This window comes from Erinaceus europaeus, chromosome 9 (genome assembly GCF_950295315.1).
Source record: "Erinaceus europaeus chromosome 9, mEriEur2.1, whole genome shotgun sequence".
NCBI lineage: Eukaryota > Metazoa > Chordata > Mammalia > Eulipotyphla > Erinaceidae > Erinaceus > Erinaceus europaeus.
In genome coordinates this window covers 44,230,826-44,246,548 of record NC_080170.1, presented here as the reverse complement: position 1 = coordinate 44,246,548, position 15,723 = coordinate 44,230,826, and the positions used below count along the sequence as shown (strand labels likewise).

The window sequence follows — 15,723 nt, the reverse complement described above, 5'->3', positions numbered from 1 at the left end:
TAAATTATAAGTACTTCTGAAAATCCTGATTTTTAAAATAAAACCATAGATAGTGTCATTTGCAGATTATTTTCCTTAAACTAAATAGTTTTATTCATCATTTCTTAGTTTGCATTTGGGCATAAAGAACTATCTTCTGAATAATGCAAAGAAGTGGAAATAATGATAGTGAATTAAGGCAGATTTCTATAAGCAATATAAGTACTTAAAAGAGAAAGGGAGAGGCATCACCCATGACACTAATTTCACCTACCTTTCTAACTTTTCCTGCTAAGGTCCAATATCTTCTTGTTCCTCCATTATCTCCATATTACTTCTTTCCAATTACATATCTATTAATCTGATGCCAGTATAACTTTTTTTTTTCTTTCCTATCTTTAATTTGCCTTACTTTACCTGTTAAGAAAGGATAAACTGCTTTCTTTGTCTTGAAGGTACTTTGGTCAAATTATGGTAGACAGATACCACATACTGATAAATTACTGCTAAAAAAAAACCTTAAAACTTTCATGTTAAGAATATTGGAAAGGCACAGATCCCAGGAGGTGGGATCCATTTTCCTTTTTTAAGCGTGCATATAGATTACTGAGGTGAATGCCATTTCCCTCTCAGTCACTGCTTCTGAATCTAAAGCCTTCTAGGGAATCTAATGATAGATGCTGGAGAAAAAAGTTTCACATGAGTTTTCAACTTTTCTCCAACCTGAAAAGCAATCATTGTAACTCAATTCATGATAACTTATATTTTGCTCATTTTACTGTCTCTCCATGGTATGGTAAGCAACCTGCAAGTATAGATACTTTTTTGTGCACAGAAAATAAACCATTTTTTTCCTCAAATTTCTCAACACATCAATGCTTTCCATGCTATTTATCATAAAGAAAAAAATGAACTTTATTCTTTTATTTATATTGTTTTTCATTCTGTTTAGGGTATTTTAGCTGATATAAATGGAGTGATTCTCAACTAATAAAATTAGACTTCCTAAATCTAAAATTAAATGAAATTTTACCTTTATTTAAATTGTTACTCCTCTAAAATGGCTCTGTGATAATTCATCTCCTAAGAGTTCTATCAAGAGGTTCAGTGTGCAAGAGTTGTCAGTAAAATTTTAGGTGGCATTCACAATTCCTAGGGCATAGAAAGTATAAGAGAAAAATAAACGCACATTGTCTTAAGGAAAAAAAAATAATGTGTCTTCCCTAAGCTGTTTCTTCTTGATGAGGAAAACCTTCTTTTGTCTTTATACATTCAGAAGAAACATAAAGCTGTGAGTTTAAATACATATTATGGTAAACTGAAAGTTAAATAAACCTTAGCATTCCCATATAGAATACTAACAGAATGAACACATAAGAAAAGGAATACATGCTATATTGTTTTATCTATCAAAAAGAAAAAGTACTGATTAGGGCCTAGCATCGTAACAGTTGGAGCTGATCATTCAAGTTGCCCTGGATATAATTAATACCACCAACTTTATTTGTCTAAGAATGGTTCACTGAACTTATCTATATAACTGAGTAACTGCTGCTACTCCTTGACATACTAGTGATACTTCCCTCCATAGTTTTAAAGTACAATAAAACAGAACAGGGGGGAAAATCACAAGTATAAATACTTTATTAATAAAGGGTCACTAATTTGTTACCACTGATCATATTTGGTATAACATTAAAAAAAAATTTCTCTTCAGTTTTGAGCTAAGGAACATGTTCAACAAAACACCCTCCCAGTCCCCAAAATGCAGTAAGAGCCACAAAGTTGTATGACTTGTCAAAAAACAAAAAAATCAGAAAGAGGGCAATTTTACAAGTTTATAAAGAGTAAAAATGGAAGATATTCCTTTGAAAAGGAAACTATTTGTCAAATAATTTATGGAAATTTGGTGGCAACAGTGACTCGAATATAATTCACTATAATTATGGCAGGGGTAAGTAGAGGAATGTGGTACATAGAAAAAGAGCTATGAGAAAAGGGGAATGTGAATGGGTAGTAACCATATGTTCTTAAGCTTAAATAAGTGATGATAGCTTTCATTCCACTTGTTTTTTTCTTTTAAAAACTAAACTGAAAAATAACAATAATCTACTTTCATGTACCTATTCATGCTGACTTTGGACACATCTGGATCTGAGAGATTAAAATATACTTTTTCTTGGTATTTAAATAATGTTAGATAATGAAATACTAAATTTAGCTATATTCAAGAAAGTAAAATCCTTTACACAGCCCTTAAATTAATTTGGATGAATTAGGAATACTGGGATGAAATGAACAAAGCAGTAAATGGGCTTTTTATACAAACCATGATAGCCTGGAGTTTCTAAGAAAGATTCCAGCTTTTCTGTAAAGCAGTTTTCTTTGTCTTTTTTTTTTTTTAATTGAGAAGACAGAAAATTCAATGTTCCTTCTTTAAAACTGCTGAAATGGCTGCCAATGCCTGTTCTATCAATGTTATGTCAAAGAGGAAGTAAGATTTGTTCTATGCACCCAAAAACATAGTTTCTCCACAGAAAGACTTTTAATTTGATCAAACTCAGGCTAAAGTAACAGTATAGAAAAAAAATCTAATGGGGAGATAGAAAATATATGCAGTAGTTTTGTCTTTTAATTCAGAGTTATATACTTCACTGGAGCACAGAAGGGCATAATTTCAGTTGTTGCCAACTAACGTAGTCCTTATCTGTTCCTTTAAAAATAGTATCGGATCTCTTAAATTTCAAATGATTATGTGTATGTATATTTTGTTATGAGAGATATCCTTGGGATTCTAAAGCAGCAGCAACTTCAATATCAGTAATAAAACTTTGACTTACAGTTAAAAAGAACGAAAAAAAAAATCAAAGTGGTCTGTGCAGGATGTCTTTAGAGAGGTATTGTGGGACTACACTCTCATAAATGCTAACTTTCATTTTCCCTGTCTTCTTTCATTGTCATCATGTTCATTGTATAGGAGTGATAGCATTCTTTTATGGTTAAGCTTCATAAATAATGAGAAAACAATATGTAACAAATACATCATATTTCCCACCCACCCAGAAACCTCCCCTCCCCAAAATAAGAAAAGTTACATCAAATTAAAAAGTAGCTTCATGAATGAAGATACTGCTCTAAGTTGCACTTTCCCTGCAAGTGCAGCCAGTGCTTTGCGCTGGATATGAAGGAAAGGAAAAAAATTCTCCACTTAAACTGACAAAAAAATTTTAAAAACCAATGTCCGGTTTCAACCAGTCAAAACCGGGCTAAGCGGAAGCTGAGCTACTTCGGTACCATCCTCTCAGAGGGTCCTTGCAATGCCTGTTCAACATCCTGATAGGTATCTGTGTCCTTCTGATTGTAAACAGTCCATAGATACTATGTTTTTGTTCCTTAAAATATCCTCTGATTGGCAAAATGAAGTAAATATTTGTTTTAAAAATAGAAAATGAAAATAAAACCAGAAGAAAAGAAACACAGTGAGCTTGTTTGGAGTCCATAGGATCCGATCTGGAAGAGCTCGGAAAATGTGTTGTGTCTTCTATTTTCGGCTGGAAAGGTTCTAGAGGTTGTGTTGGTCAAGGAAAAAAAAATGCAGAGTAGAATAATCAAGGATGTTAATCTAGACTTCAGAGGACTCAAGTGTTAGCTTCATCATCTGTGTCTTCTATCAATACCTTAGTGTCACGAGCCTTGGATCTAGAAGTCATAAGGAGAAAGAAAGCATTAAAATACAAATACATCCACTGTACTAGGTACATTTCCAATCTAACTACCATAATAATGCAACTTACAGATATTGGATGGTGGCATACCTGGTAGAATGCCTAAGCTACACTTGAGGATCAGAGTTCAAGCCCTCAGTCCACAGCTGCAAGGGGAAAGCTTTACAAGTAGTAAAGCAGAGCTGCAAGCTTGCCCCTCCACTCACTCTCCCCTTCTTTCTCCACTCTCCACCTCTTTTTAAAAAAAATATTTTCCCTTTTGTTGCCCTTATTGTTTTTATTGTTGTAGCTATTATTGCTGTTGTTATTGATATCGTCGTCGTTGGATAGGACAGAGAGAAATGGAACGAGGAGGGGACGACAGAGAGGGGGAGAGAAAGATAGACACCTGCAGACCTGTTTCACTGCTTGTGAAGTGACTCCCCTGCAGGTGGGGAGCCAGGGGCTCGAACCAGGATCCTTATGGCGGTCCTTGCGCTTTGCGCCACGTGTGCTTAACCCGCTGCACTACCGCCTGACTCCCTGCTCTCCACCCTCTTTTCCTATTTCTCCAAGTCTTTGTTAGAAAAAGGAAAATTAAAAAAAAAAAAAAAATCTTCTGGGAGTGGTAAAATTGTTGAACCAAGTCTCAGCAATAACCATACTGGGAGAGAGAGAGAGAAAACACAAAGTATATACTGAACTACATCTAATGCACTAGGTGGACATTCATATTATATTTCAGGTAATATTGGAAAAACACTTTCAAAAAACTAAATTATAATCAGAGGAAGATGGCATGAACAATGGAAGGTCATGTGTAACTGAGAGGAGTAATCTGAAATAAGATCGAGTCTTGAATACTAGCAGTGTTTTCCACTAAGCACCTGAAACTGAACATAATAGTCCATTTAAAGAGCCTACTTTTTAAAGCTGAAAGTATATGTTTAGACTGCCCTCTGCTGGCAACTAACCACGATGGCTTTTGAACTTTTGGTACTGAGAACCAACTACAGCATCGTCTTAAAGTCCACTGCCTTAAAGTCCTCTGTGACACTGCTCACCCCTATGTGCCCGGTGTCCCCCACTTCTTGCTTCTGTAGGTTTGGCTTTATTGCCATACAGTATTTGTACTGTCTCATGTTTTCTCTCTTGGGCTCCCTGACTACCCTCCTTTCCTAATCCCTTTCTCTTGTTTTCCCCCCAAGACTCATTACTGTTCTGTTTTCTTTTTCAAGAAATCTATTAATTTTATGAGATATAGCAAATGAATAAGAGTGCTTGCAAAGAGCACTGCTTAGTTCTGACATGGCACTACAAGGATTGAACCTGGGGCCTCAAGCAAGTTAAGTCTTCCATAGTTCCCTCCACCCCTATCTTGAATCTTCAAATAGAAAGCATGCAGGGGGTTGGGTGGTTGGGCACTCAATTAAGTACACATAACACTAAGCACAAGGACCCGCGCAAGGATCCTGGTTTGAGCCCCCACTCCCCACCTGTAGGGGGAAGCTCCCTATCTCCCCTCCCTTCTTAATTTCTCTCTGTACTATTCAATAAAATGAAAAAAAAATGGCCTCTGGGAGCAGTGGATCTGTAGTGCCGGCACTGAGCCCAGCAATAACCCTGGAGTCAAGAAAAAAAAAAAAAAAGGGAGTTGGTGGTTAGTGCATCAGGTTAAGTGCATGTGGTGCAAAGCGCAAGGACCAGCGTAAGGATCCCGGTTCCAGCCTCCGGCTTGGCTCCCCACCTGCAGGGGAGTTGCTTCACAGGCAGTGAAGCAGCTCTGCAGATGCCTCTCTTTCCTCCTCTGTCTTCCCCTCCTCTCTCCATTTCTCTCTGTCCTATCTAACAACGACAACATCAACAATAATAACTACAACAATAGAAAACAAGGGCAACAAAAAGGGAAAAATAAATATAAAAAAAATACAGCGCTACAGTTCAGGTAATTTTTATTCTTTTATCCAGTGGGTTACCATTTCACAGTTCCTTGGCATTTTTACTTGTTTTTAATTTTAAAAAATTGTATTATATTTATTTATTGGATAGAGCAATCAGAAATTCAGAAGGAAGGGGTGATATGGAGAGAGACAGACAATCGCAACAATACTTCACCTCTTGTAAAGCTTTTCCCCTGCAGGTGGGGACTGGGGGCTTCAACCTGGGTCCTTGCACACTGTAATGTGCGCTCAATCTGGTGCGCCACCACCTGGCCCCAGGTTCTTACTTTCTTTACAGTATTTCCTTACATTGTTTTTATTTATTTATTTTCCCTTTTGTTGCCCTTGCTACAGTTGTGGTTATTATTGATGTTGTCATCGTTAGATAGGACAGAGAGAAATGGAGAGGGAAGGGGAAGATAGAGAGGGGGAGAGACAAACCTGCTTCAACCACTTGGGGAAGTGAATTCCTTACAGATGGGGAGCCGGGGGCTTGAACCGGGATTGTTAGGCCGGTCCTTGTGTTTTACGCCATGTGCGTTTAATTTCCTTACATTCTATCTAGTCTTGTAGTCAGCATCCTAAACCAAGTCCTTGTCTCTCCCATTCATAAGAATAGTGCAACAGCATTAAAGTTGGTACTCCAACCTTCAGTCGTACTTTCCAAATATACCTTAGACAAAACCATTCAAATTTAATAAAATATTACTTTCATAATGACATTCTTCTATGAAACAATTGCCTTGCTTCCTTCCTTCCTAGAAGAACAAGCTTTCACTTATTCAATCTTCATCTTCAACTTTACCTGCCTGGTTAAGTTTCTCTTACTGAAGTTACATGATTCTTCTCTCATGGCTCCTCGCTTTTTACCTGCGCCTCTAGTATACTCAACCACTCATTTACCCTTTAGAAAACTGTTCAGTGGGGACTGAGCATCCTTCTTCATTCCAGCTCACTGTGGCAGCTACTGCTTCCAAATTTCAAATGCAGAAACAATATATTCTATACTTACTACTTTCTTTCCTTTTTCTTTTTTTTTTTTTTTGCCTCCAGGGTTATAGGTGGGGCTCAGTGCTGACAATATGAATCTACTGCTTCCAGAGGCCATTTTTTTCATTTATTGGACAGGACAAAGAGAAATTAAGAGGGACACAGGGACTCAGAGAGGAAGAGAGAAAGACAGACACCTGAAGATCTGCTTCACCACCCATGAAGCTTGAACCTGAGTCCTTGAGCTTAGTGCTATGTGTGCTTAACTGGGTGCACCACTGCCCGCCCCCTATACTTAGTACTTTCATGAACAGACTAAACCAATCACTGATGAAGATACTGTGTATATTAAGAAATAAAAGCTTACATTTGAGCTCTATGAGGAAAGTGACCTAAATTCCATCTTAACTCTGAATTACTTCACTTAGCCATCCTATACACAGGGGTCATATTAATCCTACTATACAGATGAACAATAATATGGAGAAATTAACTTGGTCAAAATTACACAGGTGGCAACTGGTAGAGTCAGGAATCTGAAAGTTCACAACTTGGAATTTAGTTGTATACAAAATATACTTAATCAAATTATTCTCAATTGTACTTTGTCAAATTGTCAGACACTAATGAATATATTAGTGACATTTAATACCTCATGTATTCATTAAGACATTTTATATATCTGGTCATAAGAAACTGCTATTATTTGTAAGTGAAAAATGACTGAATATAAAAAGTTTCAATTGATTGTCTCCAACAGTTTCTTAGCTTAAATATTATCCATTTTAACATCTAACATAAATTCATCTTGCAGAAGTGGATACCATACATACTGTGAAGCAAGGCGAGGACGACGCAGAGCTATGTTCTGGCTGTACTTCCATTGCCGGTTTTTCTGTCGATTCCGTACCCCATCCTCCTGGTCCATCATCTGTTCTAGGAGTGTCTGATCATCTGCATTCAGGGGGGCCACAGAGATATCCCGTACAGCACGGAATTCACCACAGTTATTCAGATGTTCATTCTCCAGGCGGAAGAAGTTCCATACAAATCGCCTTAGTAAAATCAGACAGGGTAGGTACATTATTTACAAAATCTAAACATACTACTATTCCCATAAACCATTATATCCTAAGTTTTCACTCACAGAAAAGTGTCCAAGTAAAGGAACACCAGGTCTAAAAGGACCTATGTTGGAAAGGCGTCTGGTGTGTCAAAACAACAGTAAAAAGGTCAGTAGAGCTGGAATGGACTAAAGCACTGGGCAAAAAAAGAGGCTGGACCTGGGGACACAGCACAGTGATTACAGAAAAAAGAGGTAGAAAGGGTCTAGTGCATAGAAGGACTTATAATTTTTAGCAAAAAGTTAAATTTTCAAGTCATGCATTCAGGAATATAAACAGAGGCAATAAGAGGGCAGGGGATTAAATCTTAAGAGCATATCAATACTTTACATTTTTGGAAGAGGGAGTTGCAGTGAAGTTGAGAGGGAACAGTTAGTGAAATTGAAGAGTATAGTTTATAAGAAATCAAGTGAATAAAGTACTTTCTAAGAGATAAAGTAAAATTATTACAGAGAAGCAATCACAATATTTTTAGAATGAACCCAACTTGGTTGTGTATACTATATTTTTTATATATTGTTGAATTCATTAGCTAATAATTTTGCTCAGCATTTTAATATTTCCCCTATGTGAGACAGATTGGTCTTTCTTGGAATGTTCTCTGAGGTTTAGCTGATTGTATAAAATGAACTAGAAATGTTCTTTTTCTTTCTTCCTTTTTTTTTTTCCTGTCTCCAGGGTTATTGCTGCAGCTTGGAGCCTGCACTATGAATTCACTGCTCCTGGTGGCTATCCTTTTTCCATTGTTGTTGTTGGTGCTTTTGTTGCTGTTATTGTTGTTATTGCTGGTGCTGTTGTTATTGGATAGAATTGAGAGAGGAGGGGAGGACAGAGAGGAGAAGAGAAAGATAGATACCTTTGGACCTGCTTCACCAGTTGTAAAGCGACCCTCCCCCAAGCAGGTGGAGAGCCAGGGGCTTGAACCAGGATCCTTGAGCTTTGTATTTATGCACTAAACCTGGTGTGCCACAGCCTGGCCCCCCAAAATGTTCCTTTTATTGCCTCTTTTCCCTGGAATTTTTTTTGTGTAAAACTGGTATGTCCTCCACAAATATTTGAAATAATTTCCTAGGTCTGCAGTTTCCTTTGTGGGATGCATTTTTCCATTTTAATTAAGGGGGGTTGTTAATGGCTTATAGCACAGTTGTCTACATATAAGCACTATTTCCTAGTTGTGTGATGGGTGTCTACAAAATACTTATTCCCAACCTAGGACCCCAGCATCTCCCAAGCCCTTCTCTTTTTGATCCTTCCCTGATCCTTCGGTGCAATATATCACCCCCATGTTCTCCCTTTCTGACTGTCTCCCAAGTTCTACCTATATGTGAGGTCATCTAATATTCACCCCTCTCTTCTTGACTCATCCTACCCAATACTTTTCCTTGAGGTTCTACCCAAGGTGAGGGATTTCAGAGTTTCTAGTCTAATATCTAGGTCTCTGATAGTTGCCCTTGGCTCACCAACATTGGTTATATCGCTCTCTCACTTTGCCTTTTCTTTTTCTATGTATTTGCTTGCTTCTTTTGCTGTTATGTTACTAGTTCTATTCTATTGATACACCTGATCACCTTATTTAGAGTTGGAGATCCTTTGATTCTTTTCATGTAGGGCTCCGTTTAGTAATTCTTGCAAGACCAGATTATTGGTAGTGAATTCCTTTTAGTTTCTGTATGTTTGGAAAGATTTTAGTTTCTCTTCCATACTTGAAGGATAATTTGGCAGGATACAGTATTTGTGGTTAGCAATTTTTATCTTTTAATACTGTGAATAGGATCTGTGATGAGAAATCTGATGAAACCTGATGGTGCTACTCCTGTATGCCAGATTCTAGTAGCCTACAATATTTTTTCATTGTCCTTGCTCTTATACATTTTTACTCTGATGTGTCATGGTAAGGGTTGTTTTAGATCCAGGAACTTAGGTGTTCTTTCAGCTTCTTGAATGTTTACACTTCGAATACTGATGTGGAAAATTTTTTGCTATGATTTCTTTGAATATGCTCTCTGCTTCTCTCCTCTTCATCCTTACATATCCCAATAGTTGTCATTCTTTTTTTCTTTTTTTTTTATTGTTGTAGTTATTATTGTTGTTGTTGTTGTTGGATAGGACAGAGAGAAATGGAGAGAGGAGGAGAAGACAGAGAGGAGGAGAGAAAGATAGACACCTGCAGACCTGCTTCACCACCTGTGAAGCGACTCCCCTGCATGTGGGGAGCCGGGGTTCGAACCGGGATCCTTATGCCGATTCTTGTGCTTTGCGCCACCTGCGCTTAACCCGCTGCGCTACAGCCCGACTCCCGTCATTCTTTTTTTCTAATGGAGTCTGCTATTTCACAGAGAATTGCTTCTTTTTTCATGAACATTTCCTTTCCAACAGCTCTATGTCAGAGAGAGTGGTGGTTTTATCTAGTCCTGATATTCTTTCCTCAAGCTGATTTATTCTATTACTAGACCTCTTATGTAATCTCAACTCCATCCAAAGTACCTTCATACCCAATAGGTCTGTAGTGAAATTATCTGAGACCCTGAATTTGTATGTTTGACTAGAGTCTTGAATTGCTTTCATAATAAGCTTTTTGAATTCAACTTAGCCATTTTTTTTTCTCAAATCTTTGAGAGTTTGAACAATTTTGCCCCGTTTTGGCTAGACATAGTTTTGACTGTTCATCAAGAAAGGAGCACTGTGGCTATGTTGTTTTTATGTTATGCAGGGGGTGCAGATAGGTGAATGGGTAGGAGGGGGTAGTCTTCTGAATAGCCTTGGGTAGGTTTAGACAGAATACGTTCTTGCTGTCTTATTTCAGAATGTACTTTGGCTTCTGGCAGTCCTTGCTGCAGTCTGGGCAAGCTGTACAGTTTGTGTTTTTTCCACACTTTCTTGGGACAAACCTGTGTTCTGCTGTGTCTGTACCAAAATGGTGCAGCTGCTGACTGTCTGCTGCTGACTCCCAGTTCAGTTTTTGTCTTGAAAGTTTGTCTTATGAACCTTATCACACTGGCCTGCACCTCAGTAAATTCCTTCAAACGTGAGCAGTAAAAACACCTCCCCAAAGAGATCTAGGTAAGCCTATGTTCATAGTAGCACATTTATAATAGCCTAAAGTTGAAAGCAACACAGATGCCTCATGACAGATGAATGGCTTAAGAAAGTTGTGGTATATATACAGAATGGAATACCATTCAGCCGTTAAAAATGACAAAATCATTTCCTTTGCCTCATCTTGGATACAACTTAAGGAAATCATGTTAAATGAGATAAGTCAAAAAGAGAAGGACAAATACCAGATGATCTCATTTATAGGTGGAACTTAAGAAATAATGACAGAAAGAGAAAACACAAAGTGAACCTTAGACTGGGTGTGGTGTATTGCAACAAAGTAAAGGACTGGGGGAAATGAGGAGAAAGAAGGGTAAATGAGGGCACTGGAGTTCTGGTACAAGATGGTGGAAAAGGACCTAAGCTAGGGTTTAGAGTGTTTTGCAGACATATTATAATGGAGAGATGAGAAGTTGTACTCACATGATAACAACTGTACTGTAAAAATAATTAAACTCCCAATAAAATTATTAAAAAGTGTTAAACATATGAAAAAGAATGTATTGCTTTCTAAATATTCATAATTTTCCAATTATTTTATTATTTCCCTCTGAAATTTACTGAGATATCCTTCAGGGACCAACATGTGATTAATTCTGGTAAATGTTCTATGTGAATTTAGCAGAATTTGTATTGGGGCCAAGTGATGGTTCACCTAGTAGATTGCATGTGTTCATGTCCCAGGTTCCTACCTGTGGGTTTGAGGGGATTTCATGAGTGGTAGTACAGTGCTGCAGTTATCTCTCCTCTCTGTCTCTCTCCTCTACCTCTTTCCCTCTATTAAAAAAAAAAAAGCCCACCAGGAATGTAAACAGCAAGCCCCATAAACAACCCTAGTAAATGAATGAATGAATGAATGAATGAATGAGTACTTAGAATGTCTATTCATCTAAGTCAGTTAATTCATCATTTGCTTATTGCTAGGGTGTGTTACTATAATTGTAAATTCTTTTTAACAAATCTGCTTTTTATATTTTTAAGCTGTATTTTAAGAAGCATACAAATCTGAACTAACCAACACAACTAAATCTCAGTCTCTAGAAAATTTCTTTAGTGCAAAAGCAGCTTCAATGTTTTGTTTACTTCAGGTGACTACTTTCACTTATTTTCTGTGCTATCTTCTCAGACCACTAATATCTTCATGAAAGGCTTAAAAATGTTTTGTTTTTGAGAGATTCAGAGAGAAAAATATATAAAGGAAAAAACCAGAGCAACACTCAGCTCTAGTTTATGGTGGTGCTCAGAATCTGGGACCTCAAAGCCTCAGGCTTCTGCATAACCATTATGCTGTCTCCCTAGCCCAGAAGATTTTAAAAGCATTTTATTTGCTATTTTCATTTCTTTCAATGATAAAATTAGGCTCAAGAACCCAGAATGTCAAAATGCAAATAATGATACTCTGGCAGGGGAGGTTGCTTACAAGTAGGACATATGCTTCATTCACATGCATAGGGCTTTGGGTTAGGGTTAAATCTCCAAACCACATAAAATTGTGGAGCAGTGTTCTGGTCTCTCTCAATAAACATTAAAATAAGAAAACAAACTGCTCTTATAAGATTTTAATTTCTCTATTATGACTTTACCTTCCAATATCTACTCATGACTCAGCCAATAGAATCTAGTTCTAAAAAGACATCAACAGCTATTGTTAGCTTTATAAGAATTAACCTCTGGTCTTTAAAAAAAAAAAAATGAGGAGAGAAAGAGACACTGGCTGGCAGCACTGCTTCACTACTTATGAAATTTTCCCCACGGAGGTGGGAACCGAGGGTTTGAACCTGAGTCCTTGCACATGGTAATTAGTGTATGCTAAACAGGTGTGGCACTCTAATTCTCAGTCCTTTAAGTTAGAATTTCTAACTCTCAAGTTGATATTTGAACATTTAAGCTATGCTAGTATAAGTTTTAACAAATTGTTATGAGAATTGGAACTCTTTAGGTTAAAAAAAAAAAACAAAAAACAAAAAACAACCTTTGACGAACTTTTTATGACAGTCTGCTTACCGGAAAACCTCAAGAGGAGCAAAGACAGTGGCAATGATGTCTCCAGAATGAGGCAATGAAGTCATGGAGGTAATTGAGATTTGAATAGTCCAGGCAAAGCGTAATATCACATCCTCTATGATGGCACAGTAGTAATAGGCCTGAGGAATAATAAACAGAGTACACTTACCATTATACAATTCATAAATACACCTATCACAACAAGACCCACATGTTGCACCAGCAGATAATGACTATTAAGTTTTATTTTTTCTTCTGTATTTTAGAAAGATGTCATCATCCTAAATGGTGTAATATTTTAAGTGAAATTTTACTGAATTTCAGTAATCATTTAACAAATATATATTCCATTCCCATATTGTGTATCAGGCTCTCTTCTAGCCCTCAGAAAAACCAGTTACAGGAGATACTTCATTTGATTATGACTACATTTAAATACAGATATTACAATGCAGAGTGATAACTGCTATAACTGTTTGTACAGAATAAAACAGGAATAGGGAAAATGGCTAAATATGCTTAGAAAAATAAAGGTCACCACTCCAATCCCCAACACTTATAGCGTATGGTAGCACTGGGGATTGAACCTGGAATCCCAAAAAATGGTTTTTCTGAGATCCTGCAGGCAGGAAAACCATTTTCAGAACCATTATACTGTTTCTTCAGCTGAAGAACTTTTTAAATAAAATGAAACTCAAACTGACTTTTTAAAAGGAGGATCAGGTATATGGTCTTCTTGAGAACTTACTCTAAGTCTTTTATCATCAACACAAACACTCTTTGTACATACTTTCTGGGGATATACAATCTCTTCCCGGAGGAAGGTGTTTTCACCAGCATTCTTATCAAAGAGACCCCAGTCCATCTTCAGATCCCAGATGAGGGTATAGCAGGAACTGATGATACAAAAGACAATCCACAGGTAAAAGAAGACTGTGCTGTCTGAATGACTTTGTTCTGAAGAAAAAGGAAAGGTTAAAGAGAAAAATTACTAGATTTGAGTAAAAGTATTTTTATTAGATAAAACTAATTTTAAAAGATTCTTCATATATTTCCAGAAAGGGAACTAGATTTTAAACAGTTTTCCTACAGGATCATTGTTTAACAAATTCCAAATAACAAATCCAATTCCCCCAAATTCTGAAGTATCATCAAACAATTATAAACCATATAAAAATTTGTACAGATTCACATTTGGACTTCTAGAGGTTCCATGTTAAATACATAAAAGCCCAAATAATTGTAAAGATTTTGAATATCCTAAAAAAAAAAACAAAAAACATTATTCTAGCTGTTGCCATTAGATGGCAGCTTAGAGTCAAAGATAAAAGAAAAACACTAAGTAGGAATGTACTGCACTTGCTTCAGGAAATTCTTGAAGTGTTTACTTTAGAAAGACATTTTCTTCATCTACTTAGGTTTTGTCAATACTCACTGTAAAGGCAAAATTTAATTTTAACTCTAGATAAAATGCCAGAAAGCAAGAATGATGACAATTTTATCCTTTTGGACATATATGAAAGCAAATTACTTCCAAACCACAGTAAACCATGGCATTTTTTATTCTTTAAGAGACTTTTTATTGACACAAAGATTACAGCTATGTTGCAAACATTGTAATGTAAATTTTGCTTTTATTAAGAACTTTATGAAGTGCACTAAATGAGCAATAATCTCTTAGATAACTATAATCTAGTAAGTAAAGCAGCCATTTATTACTAGTATTAAGTTTGAACTCAAAGCATAAACAAAATGCTATGATAACATCAAGGAGATGGGAATGCTTATAACAGGAAAGATAAAACAGTATTTCAAGATATTTCCAGAAGGACAAATAGTGTAACAAAGGGTAGGCAGAAGAAGCAAGGCAATTCAAAACAGAAGTTAATGAAAAAAGAACTGGGTGGTGATGCACCTGGTTGAGTGTGCACCTTACCATGTACAAGGACCTGGGTTCAAGCCCTTAGTCCCCATCTATAGGGGCTAAACTTCATGAGCAGTGAAGCATTGCTTCAGGTGTCTTCCTTTCTTTCTCTATCTCCCTTTCCCTCTGTTCTATCAAATAAAATAGATTTAAAAAGATAATCAGAAGGCATGGGGGGGGGAGTAAAAAGCAAGGTATGAATGGGCATGTTCTGAAATGAGGCTGGAATAACTATTTGAGCCTTATGATCAGATCTGCATTTTAGGAAAACAAATAGTGGCAACATGAGGATTTATCAGATGAGTATAGGCAGTATCAGATCTTAGTACTAAAAGCTGATTTTCTTACCTAAGTGAAGAAAATTAGAACAAACAAACAAAACCACCAAAGGGCTGGAGAGTAGCATAATGATTATGCAAAAGGCTTTCATGGCCTGAGACTCCCAGATCCCAGTTTCAGTCCCCCACACCATGACAAACTAGAGCTGAGTAGTGCTCTGATATCTCTCTGTATCTTTCTGTATCTCTTCCATAAAAATAAAACAAATAATAAAAAATCACAGTTCAGATCATTATACAGAAAAACATTACAATAAAAATAAAGAAGGAATGAATGAGCAATGTGCTCATTTTCTTTTATTCTATGTTTCAAGTAAGTCTATCCTTAGTGCACTGGGTCAAGTCCCGCCCTCCTTTCTAGGACCACAGTATTTCTATGAAATATACATGACTATATAAACACAGCACACACACACCCTATTTTAATGAACTATTTTAGAATAAATAATATTTTATCTCATGGATCATCTCAAACACTGATTAGCATACACCTGATCTCCATATGGTATGCACTGGTCTCTTTTTAATTATTGCCCTTACCAGAATTTTCCAATCTCCCAAATGAGGAGTACTTCTCCCTGAAATCATCTGCCTTCATTGGTATTCAGGGGATGTACTGAAAAG

General features: G+C 36.7%; 1 protein-coding gene across 1 annotated transcript in view; it reads right to left on the bottom strand.

Moving 5' to 3' along the window:
* Positions 1-1,605: 1,605 nt before the first annotated feature.
* XPR1 (xenotropic and polytropic retrovirus receptor 1) overlaps positions 1,606-15,723 on the bottom strand; it is a 168,628-nt gene continuing 154,510 nt past the window's right edge. Inside the window, exons 12-15 of the mRNA XM_007525845.2 lie at positions 13,628-13,794; positions 12,838-12,977; positions 7,447-7,668; positions 1,606-3,678 (exon numbers count right to left, since the gene is read on the bottom strand). Coding sequence (XP_007525907.1) covers positions 3,618-3,678; positions 7,447-7,668; positions 12,838-12,977; positions 13,628-13,794 — 590 coding nt within the window. The 3' untranslated portion in view covers positions 1,606-3,617. The remainder of the gene's footprint in view (positions 3,679-7,446; positions 7,669-12,837; positions 12,978-13,627; positions 13,795-15,723) is intronic.